This window comes from Pseudonaja textilis, chromosome 3 (genome assembly GCF_049901715.1).
Source record: "Pseudonaja textilis isolate UNSWEBS1 chromosome 3, rPseTex1.2, whole genome shotgun sequence".
Lineage (NCBI taxonomy): Eukaryota > Metazoa > Chordata > Lepidosauria > Squamata > Elapidae > Pseudonaja > Pseudonaja textilis.
Window position 1 is genome coordinate 164,077,569 of NC_141992.1, and position 17,913 is coordinate 164,095,481.

At 38.2% G+C, this 17,913-nt stretch overlaps 1 protein-coding gene across 1 annotated transcript in view; it reads left to right on the top strand.

Moving 5' to 3' along the window:
* Positions 1–492: 492 nt before the first annotated feature.
* The window catches only part of NKAIN3 (sodium/potassium transporting ATPase interacting 3), a 118,053-nt gene continuing 100,632 nt past the window's right edge, over positions 493–17,913 (top strand). The window contains exon 1 of the mRNA XM_026705896.2: positions 493–919. Coding sequence (XP_026561681.1) covers positions 866–919 — 54 coding nt within the window. The 5' untranslated portion in view covers positions 493–865. The remainder of the gene's footprint in view (positions 920–17,913) is intronic.

Below are 17,913 nucleotides of genomic sequence, written 5' to 3' on the forward strand. Positions count from 1 at the left end.
ACCACTTGCTTTCACTGACTCATAGCTGCGATTGGCGAGTTCAAGACATTAGTTTGGGGGTTCAGCTTTTCGCCGGGGACTCGCGGAGACCCCGCGCGGCCTTTCGGGCTAGCCCTTTGCCTTCTTCGACTCTCTCCCCCTTTAACTCCCCCCGGCTCACTTTCCTCCAGTGCTAGGCGAGCCGTCGGAAGAAGCCCCTCCCTCTGGCCACGCCTCGGGTGGACTGTCTCGTCGCTCCCCCCTCCGCCGTGCCTCCTTTCAACAAAAGCCCTCTTTTCGCGCCCCCAACGGCACTGAGACGCGTCTCCGCTTTGCCGCTGAGCACGAGGGCGCCCTAAACCCGCCGCCCCTTTTACTTTTCGCTCTTCCCGCGGGAACACCTGCCGGCTGTTCGCAGTCGGGTTCCTGCCAAAGGTCCCTGCAGACCCATTCACGTTTCCTTTCTTCGGCCATTGACAATTCCGAAATCCCGCCCTCCCGCTTGCCGGTTTCACCATTCACAAGTCTCATTCATAGGTTCGCCTGACACCACACGCCGAGACCCACGCGCGCCCACTCCTCTCCCCCTCCCTCCAGCCACACGCCCACCCCTCAGCCTCCCCCTCCAGCTGAGGGACACTAAGCAAGCGGCTGGATGCCTCGCTCCGCTGCCAAGCTGGTCTCATCTCCTTCCCCGGGGCTGAGGCGAAGGAGATTTCCCCCTCCCCGCTTCTAAACAAAGGGGTTTTAACCGGCGCACGAGGCGAGAGCTGCGGGGAGTCGGGGGGCCGTCTGTCCGAATGTGGTGAGAGCTGTGCCTGGCTTGGGCTCGGAGGGAACTGCAGAAACGGGAAAACGGCGCCCCCGGCTCCGGCGAGCTTCTACCATGGGATGCTGCACTGGGCGCTGTACGTTGATCTTCCTTTGCACGCTGCAGCTGGTGAGTAGCAAGACTTGCCCTTCGCCGAGGCGTCGCTGGCTTGGGATCTTTTCCCTTCGCGTCAGCTGGGAGCGTTGCGGAAAGAAACCTCTCGGTTCTGTCCCCTTCCCCCCTGGGTTGGGAAGCGAATTCAAGCCGGTCGCTCTTTGGGATTGACTTGCCCAGGCGTAATGCGGATTGGTGAGCTAGTCCCCCTGGCGCTCCCTGGGCTTTGGAAACACTTCGCCGGGGGGGGGGGGTGTTTCTCTGCCACTGGCTGACAATAATGGGAATCGGTCCCGATTGCATGCAAAAGCGGTTTGCGTGTGTGTGTATGCGCGCGCGCGCGTTGGGGCGGGTGTAGGTGCGCGGGCGATTGCAGGCATGACCTTCTAAGTATGATCAACTTCTTGGAGGCAAAAGGATGTCCTGAAAGCGAGGCAGCGGGCAAGTCCCGTCTGCTCTCCTCCCAAGTCCCCTCTGCCTCTTGGGAGCATCTTCTTTTGGCGACCCATCTAACAGCACGAACCGGTTCCAAACCTTCAGCTAATATTGCTGTTCAGCTGCAGAGATACAGCCAGCTCAAGAGAAGCAAAGAAGACTCAAGTGTTCTGCTGGTCTTAGGGTTGCTTTCCTGGAAGGGAGGGAGCTGTTTGTTGAGCAGCTGCCATTGTCAAATAGACGCGCCCAATTGCTTCCCTCCTCCACCCCTCCTTAGGTCGGATGTGTCAACCTTCTGTGTGTGTGTTCTTATGTGGAGGAAAAGCTTATTTATGGAAAACGGGGCTCTGGCAAAAAGCATTGCACATTATCCAGGAAAGCAAGTTGATCCTTTTCAAATTGAACATATGTTCAAGTGCTCATTGTGACCCTTTGGAAAAGAACATGCATTCATATGATACAACGTATATTTGTGTTCTTTTTCTTTGGATGATGATACTGACCTCCAGGTGGAAGACAGAGTCCTGGGCAATTCCCTGCCCTTCCTCTGCCCCCTCCCATCTCTTGAGTATCACTGAATGTGTCCTACAGCTGCCAGTTGTTTGGATTTTGATCTTCATCCTAATTTAACTTGAAGGCAGCTAAGTATTGATGTGAAGAAGAGGTTTCTTTCCTTTCTAAATTGGTTATTTAAATATTGCACATTTCTGTGGGAATTTCATTCATTATATTTTCTCAGCTTTACAGCTGGGTTTTAGAAGCATTTTTGTGATCAGTATGAGGTCAAGATATTCAAACAGTATTCCAGGATCTAATAATGAATAAAATGACTCTCCGTTTTCTTTTCTTTTCTTTTCTTTTTAAAAGTTCCTTTGAGACTGCAAAGTGATATCTCAATTCTGCTGGTGCTGGAGATACTGAGCTCTGTTAAGAACAGAAGCGTGATTACAAAATATCTGTTGGAGTGTTAGTTTATTTTCCAATTATTTCAGTGTTTTGAGGAGTCTCTTTTGTTTTGTTCACATTTAGAAAAGCAATACAACCAAAGAAAATGAATGACATAATCCCTGTTACTTCATTAATAATAGTGGAGGGATATGAATGTTTTCCTCTGAGTAAAGTCCATTCTAACTACATAGCTTTATTTAAAATGTTGTTGGGTTTCTTCTGAATAAATGGGGCAGGGGCTTACATAGCAAATTTTTCTCATAGCAAATTTTATAAATTAGTGGATTTTCATTGCTTATTTCAACTGATATAAAAAAAATCAGTAAAATTCTTAGGATATAAGACTCCCTGTCATACCAAAAAACTCTAATTTTAAGTTGGTTGTTTGCTTTTAGTGTTTTTAGAATTTCTATTGATTCATAGTTTATGAGCATTTTATGATTTGCTTATTAGTTGTACACCAAAGAGTACAATCTTGAAATATTAGGTTTAGACTGTATGCATTTGGAATTAATTTGGAAAATAAAGAAGCAGGATATTGCAGAAAGCTTTCCTATGGGGATCTTCTAAATTAATATTGTCCAATCTACATCTCTGGAAAGTAAGTTGGTTGGAAAAGGCCTTAGGGGGATTTTGGCATCATACTTGGAACCGGAAGTGGACTTTGCAGTGAATGGCCATGTCCTCTCTTGATTGATCTTTATATATAAGTATACAATTAAGCAGGTGCTGAAGTTGCCTCAGGAGTAATAAAGGGAGATCACCACAATCATATTAAAACAACGGGTGTTCTTTAGCCACAATTTATTGAACAAGTCAAACAATTCCTAATCTTGAAGGAAACCACCATTCCCTTTTTTTGTCCTGTCCCCGCTTTTGACACTGTTCTTTCTTTACACATTTGTGGAGGGCTGGGCAACCAATCATATACCATATCTGATCCTCAGGCTAACTTCTTGTAATCCTGACTCTCATTTCTAAACTTTATTAAAAGGCATCACATTGCTAATAAAACCTATTTAGCTACTCCCTGTGGCCTGCAACTTGTAAGGGAGAAAAGAGGACGATGGGGAAAGAAGAGGGGAAGAAAGCTAATGTGAGAAGCTAACTTTTGACTCTACCTGGTGCTTGATTGTTTCTGTTTCCACACCACTCATATACCCCAAATTCCTGAATAATTTAGAACTAAGGCACTGTGGTCCTCAGCACAAAAAGGATGCCCATCTCTGGGTAAAAATAACCAGGAAGAAATCAGGACGCACACATGCCCTACATCACTATTAACAAATCCCACTAAACCACAATATGTTGTGTTGCATTTAGTAAGTTAACTTAGGCCTGCTATTTTAGCAGAGGAAAGTTTATTCATTAATGTATTAATGGGATTGGTGAACAAAATATAATTTGTTAAAGCAGCAGAAGGCCAGTCAAAAACAAACCATGTTATAGTTTTGTGACATAATATAGGGTTACTGCAAGTGTCAGCTCAGATAAAGGGCAAGTAATAATTATTACAATCATGGCATAAATACAAGATTTTATTAATACTTGCAATATAATCTTATGAATGTTTATTTGGAAATAAATATTTAGTGCATCCTAGTTGTAACTCTTTACATAGTCCAATGGCAGCTCAGTGTGCAATAACCTATTATATAAGTTACTGGATGCACTGAGCCTTATTTCCAAGTGAAGCTTTCCCAGATGGCTATTAATTTCCATGCAAGAAAAAGAGCAATATACTATTCTTATAACAGTTAAGTGTACCATCATGCCTACCGCCCCATCCTATTGTTCCCATTTATTCGTACCTATTTCCTGTATTCTTACTCATGTTTATACTTATACCTATTATCTTGTAAGCAATTGACAAATCAAATAAATCAAATAAATAAATAAAATATAAGTTACTGAATACACTGAGCCTTATTTCCAAGTTAAGCTTTCCCAGATGGCTATTAACTTCCATGCAAGAAAAAGAGCAATATACTATTCTTATAATAACAGTTAAGACTATTTCATGGGAGAGTATCAAAACTCTGAGAATATGACAGGAAGACAGCACAGAAAAACAACTAACTCTTCCTACCTGAACAAAAAATGGTGAACAAACTGTGTTCCTTTCCTTTTTGTGATAGTGTTAATGAGAGTAAAAAATAATTGCATCAACTCTAGGGCTGATATTGTTTCCCCTTTTCCCTTTGAAATCATTTTAATTAATTTATTGTTAATTATTTGGATCCCATACTTTCAAAATACCATCGAGATAAAAAAAAAAACCTATGAAGCAGATGGAACTTATTAATGCATTTTTAGAAGTTCTATTGCTCCACTTGGCAAATATGACCCATCTCAAAATGGTACATCTTACAGAACCGCCTGTGTGTTACTGCTCCTTATCCAAAGTTTTTTCTTTATACCGTAATCATCTGAGTTACCACTAATGATCCAATTATCATGAGAACATGAGGAGATGCTGTCAGGCAATGGTGGGTAGCATAGATGGCATAATAGTTTAAGATGCTCCACCACTATATTCCCATTAACCATGAGAGATTATAATCCTATGAAATGTGAGAAACAGCAGTGAAATCAGTTGTGTTTGGTGTTGCAGAGATGAGTGACAGAAGTAGTTATTTAATTACTATTCTAAATGAAAGCTCAAAGTAGAAGTCTCTAAGTATGTTTTCTTTTTCTTTTGTTTTTAAACAGCTCGTTCTTATAATAAAGCTAGCACACTTATCTGTTGAAAGGAGGCTGGTAGGAATATCTGGTTGGTTTGCAAAGGGTCCCTAACCTAAGAAAGAAACAGAGTACCCTCAGAGACCTTTATACTGCATGACTCCTGCTTGCTGGTAATGTTGGAGAGGGGGAGGAAGGCTGTGTGTGATCCAATGCTGATTTTCTAAAACAGTTATGTGACTTATGCAAACACTCTGTGCCAACTGTATCCTATTTGCATAGTTGACTTCTGAATCCTGATAAAATACTGACAGATATAGTAGGAAAACATCTGCATAGGCAATGCTTCCAAACCCTTACTTCTTGGGCAGTTCCTTCTGTTACTCAAATGAAGAAGCCAGATCTGTCTCAGAGCTATTAACTCCTCTGTTCTCCTTTGTTTAAGCCAAGAGGATAGGTTCTTACGACCTCTGCCTTTCAAATGTTCATTATAGTTCAGGAGTTACTCTAAATGTAATACAGTAGATGACAGAACTGCTAAAATAGTAACCAATTGGATATGGCAAGTTTGCTACTGTTCTCTCTGGTAGGTATTGATGTAAATCAGTTCAGTTTTAATTCTTTTTGCTGTTGAGTATTATGTCTGTCATCTGAAAGATATTTTATAATCAGTTTGAATGTTTTCATTTTATGGATCAGTAATTAAAAATATTAGAAAGCAGTCTAAAAGGTTTGATTCTAAAATTAGAAAGCAGAAGTAGCAAGGGTAGTTTGTAATGAAGCACTAGTTTATAAACAATGCCACATTTCATCAGCCTTTCTTCTAAGGTGATAAAACTGCTACTGCTTGCCTTTCCCAGTAATAGAAATGGTAACACGAAGCCCGGGTTTTTCACACATAGATTATTTTCCTTTTTCATTACTTCAGGATTTGATTGATTCACACATGCAAAATATTAAAACAACAATCAGACAATACCTCCAATAGCACTTTATAATACTTTTGCATTATTTATGCAAAGTGTAATTTCTGTTTATGAGAGTGTACCAATGCTGCATATCAGTATGGTGTTTTGTGTCTTTCTTTTGCTTAGATTATGAAAACAGCACTGAAAGAAGGCAACAATTTGCTTCTTCTAGCATTTCTATTCTGATAAAAATATTATATACTGCCTTAATTATTTCCTGGAATGCTCAGTATTTCTGGTATGATATTGGCAGGCTGTCAGGAATTTTAAGAGTTATCGGTAGAACTATGAAAAGACAGAGTATATATATAACCAATAGAACTGTTGTTGAAATAATTGTTACAACTAGATTTCTTCTAACAGGGTATGCATAAAACTCGATACAAAAGAGAAATTGCAACATATTGCTAAAATTCACAGCAAAATGAGATCTAAATAATATCCATAGTATGAATAAATTGCATTTCCTTTAATTTATATTGTGACATTCACCTGGTTTTAAATAGCAATCATAGGCTAAACATAAAAATACAGATAGTCCTCATTAGTGACTACTTCATACAACAACTCTTTGCAGTTACAATGGTAATGAAAAAGTAACTTTGCAACCAGTCATCACATTTATGACCTTTGCAGATCTTTAAAGCAAATGAAAGCTGAAGTAAAATCATTAACACAGTTGTGGTTTCACTTATCAACCTCTTCACTTAACAATCAAGTTGCCAGTCCCAACTGTGATCACTACACGAGAACTACCTATAGTTTTCAAACCATATGGGTCTTGGCTTGGACCCTCCGCCCGCCTCGGCCAGGTCGGGGAATGCACCATTCCCCCATACCTGCTTTACCCGAGCTTCTGCCTACTTGCCATTCACTTCAGCCGGTTCAGGGAATGCACCATTTTCCCGTTCCAGCCTTGCCTGGAGCCTCCACCCACCTTGGCCGGGTTGGGGAACACGCCATTCCCTGGCTCTGGCCTTTCCTTGGAGCCTCTGCCCACCTTGGCCAGGTCGAGGAACCACCATTCCCCTGCTCTGGTCTTGCCCTAGAGTCTCCACCTGGCTTGGCCAGGTTGAGGAACTGCCATTTCCTGGCTCCAGGCTTGCCCCAGAGCCTTCACCCACCTTGGCAGGTCAGGCAACGTGCCATTGACCAGCTCCAGCCTTGCCCTGGGTCTCTGACCACATGCCATCACTCCCCTCTGGCCTCAAACTATGCCCAAGCCAAAGCAGCTTATTCAGCCTGCGAGGAGGTAGCATGGGCGCAGGAGGCCCAAAGCAGTTTGGGAATGGCCCAGACAGTTCTTCTTACCTGTAAAATGTCCCATCCAGAAAATGCTGCAGTGGAGATCTTGAAGCTACTTCTTCCATCCCTTTCCGAGTCTAGGTCACTCACAGAGACGCTCCATGTGCTCTCTGGGTTGGCAACTTGTCTTCACTGCTGCTCTTGCTGTAGGAGTGTCTTGTGCAGTTCAGTAGCTGTGAGCCACTGCTTTCCTCTAAGTCCCATCTGGAAAGTGCTGCAGCTGAGAGAAATAGCATTCAACATGGCTGCTGCTTCTCTGTGCCATAGCGCTTTCTGAATGGGACTTAGAAGAAAGTGGCAGCTCACAGCTACTAAATTGCACAAGACGCTCTCCCAGTAGTGTGGAGAGAAGCAGCTACTACCCCAGAGTGCAGAGATAGAGGGGAGCAGGCCCTGAAAGGCAGCTTGGTCAGTCTCTCCTCATGTGCGGAAGCCACATTCTGGTGAACCAGTGTGAAATTTTTTGAAATCCACCCTGATTTTTTTGATTTTTTGAATCAAATTGAATCAAATTTTGAATCAAATTTTTTTGAAATCACCTAGAGTTGCTCTGTGAGTGAGATGGGCAATTTCCAAATTTGATAAATGAATAAATATAGACTGGAATACAAATAGCTTAATTTTCCAGTTTAAACAGGATGATACCCTAATAAATGTCTTTTCCTTCAAATCGTTGTGCATCAAATTAAATTAACTTGGAAACAAATTAATCATGTTAAATGGTTCTATGATTAAGCCTGGCATGAAATTGTGAATTTGAGATAAACAGTTAAAGTCTGCCTTTCCCAACGATCTTCCACTGAGCTTAGAAAATGTTCTGCTTTTATTACAGTGAGTTGAAATTCCTTAACACAAAACCGCTAGAGGCAAAAGTTTGTAGTATGAACTTGTTCCGCCTCTCTGCTGTTTATAGTCAAATGTTTGTGATTCTCTTAAGAATCTGTACCATACAGCAATGCCAAATCTTTCTGAAGAGCACCATAAAAATTTCTGCTATCCAGTATGAACTACAAATCTCTGCATAATTTTTAAATTCAAGAATATATTTAATGGCCAGCAACAGAGATAAAAGTCTAGTTTTATGAAACATTTTGAAGAAACAGGGAGATGGCTAAATTTGCTAATAATTTTTGGATTTGGATCATAGAAAGAAAATTAAATCTCTTATTTTTAGATAAATAAGAGATTATAGGCTCTTTTTGTTCTTGCTTACATTTACTTTTATTACATTACTTAAAAGTACTCTTTTGTGGTGTTAGCTATACTGAATGATACTATTTCAAAAATACCTTTTGAATCTTTAAAATGTTGCAACAATTCATTGATTTTACATTTCAGCATAAGAAAGAAGCTTATTGAAATGTGTGAAATCATTCTGCTAAGAGTGGTGTTACCGTTGACCATACGTATCATGCCATACTAGAAATATTCCTCAACTTAGTCCTCAACTTGTGATCACAATTGAGCCCAAAATTCCTAATGCTAAATGAGACAGTTAAGTGAATTTTGCCCCATTTTATAATCTTTCTTGCCACATTTGTTAATTGAATCACTCCAGTTGTAAAGTTAGTAACATGTTCTTTAAGTGAATCCGGCTTCCCCATTGATTTTGCGTAGCAAAAGGTGACCACATGACCAAGGACACTGCAACCATCCTAAATGTGAGTCAGTTGCCAAGCATCTGAATTTTGATCATGTCCCCATGGGAATGCTGCCAAGTGTGAAAAATAGCCGTAAGTCACTTTATTCAGAGCTGTTGTATCTTTGTATTGTCACCAAATATTGTATTGTCACCAAATGAACTGTTGTAAGCCGAGGACTATCAGTGTGTTTTTAAAATACTTTGGAATTGTTATTATTATAGAAAAAGAGAGATTGATATTTATAATTTATCTATCAAGAATGCATAAATAATATTTGCTACATGCAGTAATCCTTGCAATAAACAAATACAATAAAAATAAAACCCCATTCCTAAAGTCCCATATATTCACAATGTTTGGTAAGGTGGTTATTTTGCTAGAATTCTATTAAGTCATGTCAATGTACTATGAATGGGGAAAAATATATTCAAATATTTTGCCAAAATGTGACTAGAAGATAGATAGGCTCTACTTGAATATTTCTGAAGATTAAGTGCTCTCTTACCCAATATTTTCTAATCCTCAGTTATTTAACAATAGTAAACATTTGACTTTATTTTTTTAAAAAAAACCTAGCCTGAAGAAATCATGAATTTTTGAAGAAATGAGGCAAGGAAGCAGTGGACTTAGTTCTGACACTGAAAACATACCTTGCTATGTTCCAAAACTGGTGCTTTATAATATGTTGGATTATAATTCCTGTAATACTGACTTGTTATTCATGTTCGCTGGGAATAATGGGAATTATCAAAGTAGCCTACGAAGCACAGAAGCTATTAGAGTTAGAGAAGATGATTATTAGAAGGCACAAGGCAACCCATAACCCGTTAGGTCATAGTTTTAAGAGATATTTCCTTACCACATTCCTTAATGCCTTCAACAGTGACAGAGTTTGTAACGTGCTAGAAAATTTCTTAAAAATTCAAGGAGAAATTCAGATATGTATCTACCTTGGAAGTAGTCCAGGTGAGCTATTTATTACAGTCAAGCATGAGAGTTGATCTCCGCATTTGTTTTATGATATTTTGTATTATGTCATAAAATGCTTTACAATTATGTTTATGTTATAAAATGCCAAAAAAATATATCTAAATTTCAATTCCATGAGAATCTTGGATTTTGGACACATTTTTAAGTTGGCCCATTTGAAGTACAAAAAAGATTTGCTCTATAAAAAAGATTTGCTCATTTCACCCAGTTAAAGGTTACAGACACAAGAGTTTTAGTAGTACAGGTGGTCCTCAACATACAACAGTTCATTTAGTGACCGTTCAAAGTTACACAGGCACTGAAAAAAAAGTGACATTACCATTTTTCATCCTTATAACCCTTGCAGCATTCTCATGTGTTCAAAATTCACTTGGCAACTGACTCACATTTATGATCATTGCAGTCTTCTAGAAATCGTGTGATGATCATGTGATCATGTGAATCAGAAGGTTTTGCAACCTTCTGACAAACAAAGTCAATGGGGCAACTAGATTCAATTAACATCCATGTTACTAATTTAAGAACTGTAGTGATTCACTTAACAAATGTGGAGAGAAAAGTCATAAAATGGGGCAAAACTCATTTAACAAATTTCTCACTTAGCAATATAAATTTTGGACTCAATTGTCGTTGTAAGCTGAGGCCTACCTGTATATAGAAGCTATAGTTTAATTCTGTGTGAATGTATGCTTCCACTTTCCCCCATTGCCCAGTATTCATTTAACTGATTTACATTGAATAATTCCATTTTTTGAATGCCCAACATTTCAAAATTGTCTAAATTTAGAACTATTACTAATTATTTATTAAACAAAGGGAAAGTCTCCTAATTTAGACTTCTCATTTGATACACAAGTGACCACACTCAAATCATCATACTTCAGATACATTATACAAAGATCTCGCTTTTTGGAAAAGGCTGTAATGAAAGCTGGAAGTGGAAAAATAGAGGACAATTGGCATCAACTGGATAGACTTCATTATAGTTGCCATGATTGCCCCATTAGAAGACCCGGGCAAATATTAATGGAGAAAATATATCAATATGGTTGCTAGGAGTTGAAATCAACTTAATGATACATAGTTAATCAATGAAGCAATCAATCAATCAATAACAGTTACATTTACTCCTGCTGATTTTATGAACAGTCAGGTTGCTTGGCCAAATGACAGAAATAGTAGTCAGGTAATGGTATTTCCTAGTAGTCTTCAATCTAAGTAATAACCAGATCCAACTCTGCTTAACTTGTAAAGATCAGTCAAGATTGACTAGGTACTGCCACCTAACTGAATGTATTTATTATATATTAAAAATATTTATAAGACCATTCATATTGCATGCAGAATGATGTGCAGATGGTGCCTTTTATTGTATATTGCAAAGTTTATTATGGATTAGACTAACATGAGCTTTACAACTCAGTGGTGTGAATCAATATATATGAGGCAATGCATTATGCACCAATATTAAAGTTGCAATTTTATATGCCCACTGAAAATAAATCTACTGAACTGAATTATATTTATTTCAAATGGATATGTATAATACTGAACTGTAATCTTCTCAAGCTAGAGAATAATATTCAGTAGGGAGTTAAACTGAATCTTAATTGGATTTTCTACATTTTTTTCCTCTTGTCCTTTTGATTTTGATCAGAGAGGTAGGTTAAGTATTCTCAAACTAACTGGTTTATTCAGATAAATCCAGCTTAAAGATATAACACAGGAGAATGTAATAGCAGGACTTTTTAGATAATTTATTGAGGCTAAGAATTCAGACTGAAGCAGATCATTTTCTCGACAATTGGACAACTTTGGGTAACGTGCACATTATTTCTTGAGTATGATGGAAATATATTTAGATATTTAAAAAGCATGAATCAGAATCCCTGTGTCATCATGTAAACATCCCAATGCTTCCTGATCCATTTCGGCTCTTCACTTGGAAAAAAAGAGGAGCATATTGAACTTTCCAGGCTGAGAACTTAACTACTGCAACCATGCTGTTGGATAGGTTGTATTAAGTGCAGATACTGTTAGCCATTATGATTAGGTGAAGTCACTGAACCGCTAGGAGGCCAGGCGGAAACAATGCTTTGTCTAATCTAAAATGTTGCAGTTGAGCATTACACACAAAGAGAGAATCAACCTTGGGGGAAGACTTATTTCACACAGACTGAGCCTGCCATCATTTACTATCTAGTATTTCACTGCTATGAGGGTTCCATTTTGTAATGTTTCACATATATTGATGCTATGCTGAGTATCTCAGGTTATCTATTATTAACATGTCAGCAATTTTGCCTGACAGAAAATGTGTTTTTATTATTCATACTTCTTTTAACCCTCTCTTTGTCAGAAGAGGTTCGCAAGTCCCCGGGTGCTTTATTGATATGCTTGTCCAGCACAATAATGTTAAATACTCAAGATTTTTTGCTATGCATATAAGATTATTGGTTTTCTGACTGGATCCCAGATTCCAATCTCATCTAATCATATAATCCCAAATGCTTTTGGGATGAAATTGTACTTTGCATGTCTAATAGAAAAACAGGTTGAGAAGGGTTTTTTATGTCATCCCAAACAGGTAATGTACCTTGTCAACTCACACGTAGTCAATGTATTTATTAAATGGAGAATTCATATGTCATAACCCTGTAAGCTGCTTCATACAGCAGTTGTAATGTGAAAAATGCTATCTTGCTGACCAGTAAGATAGCCATAGTTGCAACCAAAATATATAGCACTTAAAGGGTCTACCTATGAACATACTTGTTAGACCTGAGACACAGAATAACAGCTATGGAAATATATTTCTGAAAACCTTTCTTATAATTACTGTAGCTAAGGAATGGTGTTTATGTTCTCCTTTTTTACAAAGTTGTTCAGATGGACTTTGCTAAGATTATATGTAAAGCTTTTTTCTAACATTTCAGAAAAAGCCATGTTAAAGTTTCTTTGGGGAACTCCTGATATGACTTATCAAAAGTCATTGCTGAACCATTGTACTTTTTCATTCTTAATGGATTTTCTAAATACAAATAAGCAATAGAAAAATGGAATGGCTATAAATGAAAATTATATTGACTGGACTTGTTTTACATTATAAAATTCAAGGGAATAATGGCAGGTGAGTTTGTCATAAAAGTCCACATTGTTTTTATTTTCATAAGCAATTTGTGCCATTTATTAGACATAGAGATATTTCTGGAACAGACACAGTAAAAAACTTTGTGATGACTTAAGGCAAAAAAAGTTAACCAGGCCTTTCAAATCCTGCTCAACTATAATTCCTAAGTATTTCTCTTAATTGGTCATGCTGTCTGAGGTTGCTTTTGTAGCTTATAGTGTATTGTATCGGAATAAATTGACATACATAAATGTGTGATTTTAGAGAAAAATATATGACTAGTGAAGTCAAAGAGAAGTGATACCTTCCCCTAATATTATTGCCCATAATGGTTATATTGAAGATTAAATGTGCGTAAATGTGTTCCAATGACCATTCACAAAGCATTGGAGATGGCAATACAACATTTCTTTCACAGTTAGTTTATTGAACACATGCAATTTTTCTTAAAGTCACTGGTGACAGAATTGGATTCCTTTATAAGATTGAATTTAGTGAAATTGCTAGACTTTTTAGAATCAGCATGGGCATAATGCCTACATATTGCTTATTTATGAAACTGCTGGAAAGTCAGGTTATAAACATCTGGAAATTGTATTTATTTTATTTCATTAAAATTGTACAGAAGTTTTCTCCAGTACCTGGAAGGAGAATGCTTAACTATTTCATGGGCTACATTTTACTTATGTCAGGCCAGGCCTCCCAAGATGATTTTCTTCCTCCAATGTTCAGAAAGTTTCAACTGATCATCACTGATCTTGGGAAGAATGATATGGAGCGGGAAACTGTTGGTCTGTAAAAGCAGCTGTGAGAAGAAGAGATTATTTCAGTTTTCCTCCTAGCAACCTATCAAGGTTTATTAGAAGAGTAAAGGGGATGGGAGCGGCTGAGTGTGTGCTTTGTATCTGATTCAATAATACAATTGATTTCTTTTATGGGATAGTGTAACTTATCTGGGTTGTCTGATATCAGGGTTAGCATAAATGTACAGCTCGTCCCAGAAAGGATTCCCTCAATACTAAAATTTAGGAATCAGTAGAATATCAGTTTGCTAATTGTTGGAAATATTCTGCATTAAGTAAATAATGGAGGTAAAGTAAGTAAATAAATTAAATAACAGGAGGCTGGCATAAAGATGGACAGATTATGTAGTAAGAGGCTGAAGTAGAACAAATGACATCTCTCTCTTCCAGCCTCAGTTCTTAAAAGAGTAAATGACCAATGCCTTTTGGTGTAAGTTTGGTCACATTTCGTTTATTGTAATGTGGAGAGATATAATAAACCTTCTCCAGTTTTGCAGAACATAACATGAATGGACTGGTCGGATCAAGAGTTATATTCAAAGAGACATTTATATTTTTAAAAGTAACATGCTTAAGAGAAAACCCTACCCTAATTTTGGAAGATTTGTAGAGTCTACAGTCATTGTCTACTCTTTTAAAAGAAATTAAATGCTTAGCATTTATAATTAACAACATTCATACCTTGCACTATTCCCTCCTTATTTAACAGTGATGAAACTTTTATACCTATATCATCAGGCAAACCAAAGAAATGTTTTTTTATTTAATTTATTTTTTAATACTGATCCTCATTTCTACCATAGGGATTCTAATTTGATAAGTTAGTTTCTCCTCTGGCCTCATCTCCAGAAGGTGCTGTATGAATTCTGGGCAGTAGATCTCCCTCAATTCACAAATTTGAGTTGGGAAGTGATTGATGAAATCTAAGTTAAACCATGTGGACCAACAGTATCATAAGCAGAGTAATCTACTCTGTAGATTCAGCTTGGGGAACCCTAGGATTTTTGCTTAAATATGCCATCCTCTGTACCATTTCAGATTACGAGAGATATGACTAGGTGTTTCAGCAATTGCCTGCTAAACACTTGTCACATGGAACCCTGCTGAAAGGCCATGGAAGGTGCCCCTGAAATACCATGGTCATATCATACCATTTTTAGCTTTGGGCTGCCCAATATTCCAGAGGTTGCTAACCACCTTCTTTGGTTCATTATTTGCATTAATTTGTTAATTTAATTATGGAAACAATGCAATTGAAACGATTGTTCAATATGAATGAGAAAATAGACCATATTCTACACATAGTAGCATGACTACAGATACATTCACCATCCCATTCCTACCAGTCTCTTTCATTTAATCAATGAAGAGAAGTAGAAGATAATAGGAATTGGGAGAGGGGAGCAGGAGGAGAGAGAAGCAGTTTGTTTTAATTTATGAGAATAGGGAAAATTAAAGGGAAGGGAAATGATAGGAAATCGTAAGGGGATGAAATAAGCAAGATTAGGTAAACACAAAGACATGCAAGAAGATTAAGTCAGAAATAAATAGGGTGGCATTAAAATGGATTTGGGAAAATGTACTGTAGATTCATACGCAAGAAGAAAATTAACTAGCAAGATCCAAAGCAACAAAAAGAATAATCTCTCTTCTTTCTCTCTCTTAAGCTGCTGAGCAAGCAAATAGACATGGTTAAAAATAATAAGACACCGATAAACATTAGAATATTCCACCCTAAATTTAATGAGATGGTAAAAGTTTAATTTTCACAGTCCAACATGCCACTCAACAGTCCATCATGGCATCCTTTTAGTATTTCAGAAAGAATAAAAAATGGTTCTAGTGATCATCCCTAAGAGAACATAATCTATAAATAAAGCAAAAAAGAAATATTTGTGATATTTTTATAGCTTATGTATATGCCCAGAGTTGTCAAAACTTGATTTCATTGAGGGCTGCATCTGGGTTGTGTTTGACCTCGGGGGGACAGCTTGAGGTCACTTGTGTCAGGGGCACCGATGGTGGCCTGGGTGGCCTGGGTGATCCATTGTCTCCAGTTCCGTTTTCAGCTGTGACAGCTTCCTGCAGCCCTCTGCCAGTGAAAATGGAACCAGTCCTTCACTGTTTTTAGAGTGGCCCTACAGGCCAGATTCAGGGGTGGGATTCTACCAGTTCTCACCTATTCGCTAGAACTGGTTGTTAACATTCTAAGCAGTTTGGAGAACCAGTTGTTAGAAGAAATTACTGGCCTAATCCTGTAAGGAAGGCAAGAAGGAAACATTCTGGTGTTGCTTATAGAAACTGCCTCTCCATTTACCCTTATTACATTCTTGGCAGGACTAGACTTCCTGTCTCAGGAATGTCTCTGGAGTTTTTTCTCCTTCTTTGCTGGTACTTTGCTTGTGTGGAGTGACCATTCAAAGTTACAATGGCACTGAAAAAAGTGACTTATGACCATTTTTCACATTTACAATTGTTGCAGCATCCCCACAGTCACGAGAGGCCAGATGAGAAGATGTATGCCTGAATGTGAGTGATGTTGAGTTGGCCATGCCCAGCCAGTTACATGACCACCAAGCCATGTCCACCCAGTCACATGACCGTCAAGCCACGCCAACCAACTAAGCCATGCCCACAGAACCGGTTGTTAAAAATTTGAATCCCACCCCTGGCCAGATCTAAGCACCCCACCGGCTGGATCTAGCCCCCAGACCTTGAGTTTGACACCCATGCCCAAAGGAGAGTCAATCTAATTAATGGTTAAGGTGTCAAGCTAGAAACCTGGTGACCATGAGTTCTAGTCTTGTTTAGGCACAAGGCCAGCTAGGTGGCCTTCAGCTAGTCATTTTCTTTCATCCTAGGAAAGTGCAAATGACAAATCGCTTCTGAAAAATCTTACCAAGAAAACTAAGGACTTTTCCAGCCAGGAAGTCTCCAAGAATCAGACATGATTGAAAGGAAGAAAAAAAATATGCCCCCAAAACATTTGTTATTTTAAAGGTTTTAACTTTCTAGCTCACATTTGGCTACAAAGGAAAGTAAGATATTTGAAAACCTTCAAACTTTAGTCTTTTTTAAGACTAAGAACTGAAATGGCAGGTTTTTAAAAGTTTTAAAACATAGCATATTAGGGATATAACTTATTGTGTCCCCAGATTTTGATATTAGTGGTTTTTGACAGGGATGTTACTATTTTCCCCTGGTGTCATCTCATGTTATTGAAGTGGATGAAAGATCCACATTAAAAAAAAAAAAACTAAGCAGCTATCCTGAGGTTCTGTTAGGGGATTATGTTATATAAAGGGAGTTGTAAGAAGTCCAGTTTCAAATGTCTTTGACTTTGAATTGTTCAGAGTCTCAAGTAAAGCTTTCAGTTAAGAGAGATTCCATTTAGTATTTTTATCCTGCAGCATACAAGTTGTCTAAATTAATTCTTTCAAGACTTTGCACAGATGCATAAGCTGTTGTATTCTTTAAAAAAAATAAAGAAGTAAACAGAGTAACAATATTCTAAGCAAATCTGCCACCCGGATGCAATGAAAACAGCCCTTATGGGCTTATTGTAAAAACTTCCTACTCTTTCAAAATTGTGCCATCATTTTTCTACTGATGTATTTTGGATTGAGAACTGCCTCCAAGTTCCCTTATATGACATTATCATCTCTTTCTCCTATTTTTTCCTCAAAGGCTTCAATTTCCAAGAATCCTCAGGATTTTTACAATTAACAGTTACGATGACAATGGCAATTGAAGCAATTGCACTTTTTTCAGTCTATATTTATTTATTTGTTAAATTTATTTGACTTGCTGTGTACTCTGACTGATTTACAACAGCAAAATGAAAAAATAATAAAAATGTAAACATAACAAATAGTAAAGCAATATAACAATAAAAATAAACAATGATCAATGGCTGCTGAGAGATCAAGGAGAGCCAGGTGGATGATCACCATCCCGTTCTTGCCAGAGGTCATCCACAGGTCAAGCAAGGTGGTCTCTGTCCCATAGCCGGACCTGAAACCTGACTGAAAGGGGTCAAAAAATATATAACCAGTGGTGGGGTTCAAAACTTTTTACTAGCGGTTCTGTGGGCGTGGCTTGGTGG